Raw genomic sequence first — 5,620 nt, forward strand, 5'->3', positions numbered from 1 at the left:
CCCCGTCTCACTTGCGGTTACCCCGTCACACTGCGGTTACCCCCGTCTCACTGCGGTTATCCCCGTCTCACTGCGGTTACCCCTGTCTCACTGCGGTTACCCCCGTCTCACTGATGGAGACGCGACAGAGTGAAATGGAAAGGGAAGGTCTTACTCATTGGTGTTCCAGGCGGCAGGGTCTCCGTCTGTGTTTCAGCTCGCTGAGTCTCCAGCTTTTTCAAACGCTTTGCTGTAACTTGGACAATGTCAGCCTCACTCGAAACATCCAAATTGGAATCCTGGGCGGCAAATTCAATCAAATGGGGTTTTATTCTGATAACCCGATAACACATGAAAATAACTAAACAGTAACAATGAAGCAGCCCAGCCCAGCGCAGTGCGACAACAACAGAGAGAGGGTGGGAGGACGGGAGAAAGGGGGTTATATTAGAATGCAGTTACTCAGGGAAATAATATACCCCGGCCCACACAGTGCCCACCTCTCTCTCTCTCTAAACCTCTGTGCTCCTCCTCCTCGGGCACCCCCCTACCCCGGGGTGAACACAGTGATGGCAAAGAGGGAAAAGGTGCCCAGTTTTATATAACTAACAGCAGTTTTCTAACTAAACAGTTCAGGGATGCTGTTACATACCTCCGGAGCAGGTGGGACAGCAAGCAAACAGACCCTTCGCCTCAACTCCTCCATGTCTGACCTGATATCCTAAACTCATCTAGCCCCATTTGCCAGCTTTTGGCCCACATCCCTCTAAATCCATATAGGCAGCCATTTAACCAGCTAACCATTAAACTGACCCCACACCCAAACCAGGTCATGACCCAAACCAGGATCACGGCTCAACAAATTCACGAGCCAAACCAACCCATTATCCCCTCAGCAAGGAGCGACCTGACCAATCCCAAATGGACCAATCCACTCTCTAACGTGTCCAGGGGGAGTTAACACAGTCGCTATCTCGGTGAGCTCGCAATGCCAGACTGAGGAATTGCCATTCTGTAGGGATGACGGTCTGTCGTCCTTCCCCAGACCCAGAGCGATACACCTGGCTCTTAAACAGACGGGCAGTTAGTGCTGGAGGTGGTATTCATTGACATCCCATGAATGAATAACAATACACCACTGACCAGGTATCAGTACCTCCCCCCTGTTACAATGTCAGGTATAGAGCCATACAGCATGTCTGGACTGATCTCTGTCAGGATTCTTGTAAGGTCAGGGTCAATGCTGAGAGGACATTTCTCCCCCATGGGAGGGTCGAGGGCCAGAGGACACAGTCTCAGAATAAAGGGGCTCCAATTTCAGGCTGAGGTCAGAAGGAGGTTTATCTCAGGGGGAGAATCTGAGGCTGATTTTCTCTTTATTGAGCTGTTACCAATTCTTCAGAACTCAGTCTTTCTTTAAAACCAAGCCTCAACATTTTTGACCCTTAGTATAATCTCTCGTAGAGATAGTTAACACAACCAAGTCAACCACTCATTCAAACAGTGAGTAATGAATTAACTATTAGCCACTGCTCTGATCCTCCAAGCCAACTGACTTGCCAAACTATCAACCAGTGAGTTAGTCAACTAGTTAACCAGCCAGCAACCCATCAACTAGTCGGTTTCTTAACCAACCCAGCCACATCTCCAAATCTCCAGCTAGCAATCAACCAGTTGGTTAGTCAACTAGTTACCAATTGGATTATGAAACTTGTTAACTAATTAATCAGGTAATGAACAAATCATGTTGCCATGAGGGATTAGATAATTCAGGTAATACCTGCAAGTTCCCGACCAGCAGAGAGTGTTTCCTTTTGAGGTTACGACGGTCCAGTATCTGGGGACTTAGCTGCCCGTGGTTTCTCCCGAACTCTGAGTCACACTGCGACCTGTAGAGGGTGAGACAGTTTCACACATCAGGCACCAGCAACATTAACTTCACAAACCACTGTTACTGGGCCATGGTTTGGTCAGCACAGCGGCTCACTGACCTCACAAAGACGGTTACAAAGGTTTTGTTTTTAGAAACTGCAGCAAATTTCAAAAACACCAGCGAGTTAAGCTGGTCAGGTGGGACCCAGCGAGAGGGACTCAGTGATGAGGGAGGTTACTCACTAGGACCCACCAGGAGCAGCCTCTTCCCAGCCCAACAAACAGAACATTGACCATCCAATGGGATGTGAGCTTTGACAATGATCATGCTCCCACCCTGAAGGTGGTGACCCATGTGGGGGGGAGGGGCTACAGTTCAAAGGGCACTGCCCCATGCTGGGGTACAGTTCAAAGGGCACTGCCCTGTGTGGGGCTACAGTTCAAAGGGCACGGCCCATGTTGGGGTACAGTTCAAAGGGCATGGCCCCATGTTGGGGTACAGTTCAAAGGGCACTGCCCTCTGTTGGGGTACAGTTCAAAGGGCACAGCCCCATGTTGGGGTACAGTTCAAAGGGCACTGTCCTGTGTTGGGGTACAGTTCAAAGGGCATGGCCCTGTGTTGGGGTACAGTTCAAAGGGCATGACCCCATGTTGGGGTACAGTTCAAAGGGCACGGCCCTGTGTTGGGATACAGTTCAAAGGGCACTGCCCTGTGTTGGGGTACAGTTCAAAGGGCACTGCCCTGTGTTGGGGTACAGTTCAAAGGGCACTGATACTCAAATGTTTGAGGGATAGAATCAGTCTGACCTCTGAATGCTGTGTAAATCTCTGTGGTTCCTCAGGATATTGTACAGAGCAGATGTCTGCACAGTTTGGTGATGTGTGTGTGTAATAATGAAGTATTTGTACCTCTGTTTGGACAGCCCGTGCTGGGCTGATTCTCTGCTGAGTCCAGCAGTGTCCAGGAGATCACTCGGCTCCAGCCCCTGGGCAGCGCCTGTGGATGTTGCTTCTTGACCTTTGCTGCTGGGAGTTTGAACTTTGGCCTCAGGGGCCTGGGGTTGGAACAAAGCCAGGAGGACGTTCTTCACAGCCACAGTGAATGCTGGTCCTCCGAAAGCGAGTGTGTAGTATCCAGAGGCTGGGCCTGGGGCTGGGGCCGGGCCTGGGGCTGGGGCCGGGGCCGGGCCTGGGGCTGGGGCCGGGCCTGGGGCCGGGGCCGGGGCCGGGCCTGGGCCTGGGGCTGGGGCCGGGCTTGGGGCCTTGCTGAGATTGGTCATGCTGCAGGAACGTTGTAGAGCAGCAGAGTTTCCCTCTGGGTGGGCTGAGTCGCCCTCTCTCCGAGGATGGTCCTGCACACTGGGCCGCACCCCGTGGAAGCTGCAGGACCTGGGGCGGCCGCTGGCGGGGCCGGTGTTCCTTGGCTCGGTCGGGCTCCCAGAGAAACTTCTAGAGTCCGTCGCTGTGGAGCTCCTTCTGCGGGGCTCTGGGTGAACATCAGGACAGACCTGTCCGTCCTTATCTTCAGCACACTCGAGGCTGTTCAGCTGGAAGTCCTCCTCCATGGAGATGTAGGGTGCTAACATCTCCAGATCCAGCTCCATCGCCTCCTGCAAACACCAAACCACTCATTAGCCCCTCGGTCACTCAGAACAGCTCGACTGAGGTTTACAGATTCACGTGGATCGGGGGGGGGGTGGGGCGAAGCTGTTCGCAGACAGAGCAAGAACGAGAGGGATGTGGATTTTAAAGTCAGGTTGGTGTTTGGAAAAGGTTTCTCACTCAGCGAGGGGTTAGGGTTTGGAACGCATTGCCTGGAAATGTGGTGGGGGCAGGTTCAATTGAACCCTTCAAGAGGGGCATTCGATAGCTATTTGGATGGCAATGGTGTGCGGGGATAATGGGGCAGAGAGCAGCCAGAGACACAACAGGCCGAATGGCCTCCTTTGGCACCGTAATTATTCCCAATGCCCCTATCTCTGGAACCACTGTCTCCCAGCCTCTGCCCCACTTAGCTCAGGCCTACACCACATCCCATGCTATCATCAAGGTTTTAACATCCAACCCCAGAAAACCACCCAACCCCCCGCCTGCTTCGGCTGATCGACTGCCGAAACCGTCATCCATGTGTCATCTCGAGCTGATTATTCCAATGCTCTCCTGGTTGATCAGCCAATCACATCCTCTGTAAGTTCGTACACATCCAAATACTCTCTGTATTCTAACAGCACCGTCCTCCTCACTGACTCTCACTGGCTCCCTGTTACCCAGCCATTTTCTCAAATTTGTTTCCAAATCCTTCCCTATCTCTGTCATCTCCTTCAGACCCACAACTGCCAGAAATCCTTTCACTCCCACCTCTCATGCCTCCCCTGATTTTGATCTCTCGCCACTGTCAGCCATGCTCTCAGCTCCCTCACCCTGTCCCAAAATGCCCCGTCTCCCTCTCACTCTCTATCCATCAGCTCTTTTAAGGAGCTCCTTAAAACTCACCTCTTTTGGTCAAACATTTGTTCACCTCTCCCAATACTCCCTTGTCAATCAGTGTCAAATCTGTTTTGATTTTGTTCTTATGAAGCACCTTGAGGTATTTTGCTAGGATAAAAGTACTTTGTGAGCACAGACTGTGACACAGCTTTCTCCTCAGGTCCCCTCCAGATTTATCTGTCACAGACCCAGCTGTTTGGCACCATAACTTGGATTCCTGTGCAACTGGAAATGTTCTCTCTATATCCACGGACTGACAAACCTCGACTTTTAAAACAACCCAACAAAGTCTTTTCTAAATATCCTCATTTCTAAAATAAAAATAATAGAATCCCTACAGTGTGGAAGCAGGCCATTCGGCCCATTGATTCTACATCAAACCCAGCCCCCCCCCCCCACCACAAAAGAGGATCACACCCAGACCCAGGCCCCTACCCTATATTTCCCATGGCTAACCCCCCACCCCCAAGCCTGCACATCCCTGGACACTATGGGCAATTTCCCATGGCCAATCCACCCTGAACAGCACATCTTTGGACTGTGGGAGGAAACCCACGCAGACACGGGGAGAATGTGCAAACTCCACACAGACAGTCGCCCGAGGCTGGAATCGAACCTGGGTCCCTGCTGCTGTGAGGCAGCAGTGCTAACCACTGAGCCACCGTGTCGCCCACAAAATCTTTTTTTTAAGGTTGTCTTTTTGGTTAAATAGTAAAACATTTCACACAATGAATGAAAATTCATGCAAATGAAATAACTCAGCAAGAATTGTTGTTAAACAAGGAGCAGACTGCTGCAGGCTGGAGAACTCTAACATAAAAGAAAATGCCAAAATAAAAAGGCCAAACAATTTAATATTTCCTGAAAACTCTCAGTGCTGAGACAATCCCAGTCAATGATGGGTTTTTGCCCCATCTTCAATGTTTCTTGGAACCATCTTCCGCAAATGCACAATTTAAGTGAAATCCGTGAATCATTTCAAAACCGAGACTGATAGACCTTTGTGTTCCCCACTCTGTTAACAAAGTAAATGGTGAGAGTCAGCCCCTTCAGGATCTGGATCCCAGTGAGAGTCAGCCCCTTCAGGATCTGTATCCCAGTGAGAGTCAGCACCTTCAGGATCTGTATCCCAGTGAGAGTCAGCCCCTTCAGGAACTGTATCCCAGTGAGAGTCAGCCCCTTCAGGATCTGTATCCCAGTGAGAGTCAGCCCCTTCAGGATCTGTATCCCAGTGAGAAACAGCCCCTTCAGGAACTGTATCCCAGTGAGAGACAGCACCTTC

At 51.0% G+C, this 5,620-nt stretch overlaps 1 protein-coding gene across 1 annotated transcript in view; it reads right to left on the reverse strand.

Moving 5' to 3' along the window:
• LOC122542736 (hypoxia-inducible factor 1-alpha-like) overlaps positions 1-5,620 on the reverse strand; it is an 18,571-nt gene that overhangs the window by 6,390 nt on the left and 6,561 nt on the right. Inside the window, exons 5-7 of the mRNA XM_043680727.1 lie at positions 2,761-3,461; positions 1,760-1,868; positions 155-278 (exon numbers count right to left, since the gene is read on the reverse strand). Coding sequence (XP_043536662.1) covers positions 155-278; positions 1,760-1,868; positions 2,761-3,461 — 934 coding nt within the window. The remainder of the gene's footprint in view (positions 1-154; positions 279-1,759; positions 1,869-2,760; positions 3,462-5,620) is intronic.

Source organism: Chiloscyllium plagiosum, chromosome 41 (assembly GCF_004010195.1).
Source record: "Chiloscyllium plagiosum isolate BGI_BamShark_2017 chromosome 41, ASM401019v2, whole genome shotgun sequence".
NCBI lineage: Eukaryota > Metazoa > Chordata > Chondrichthyes > Orectolobiformes > Hemiscylliidae > Chiloscyllium > Chiloscyllium plagiosum.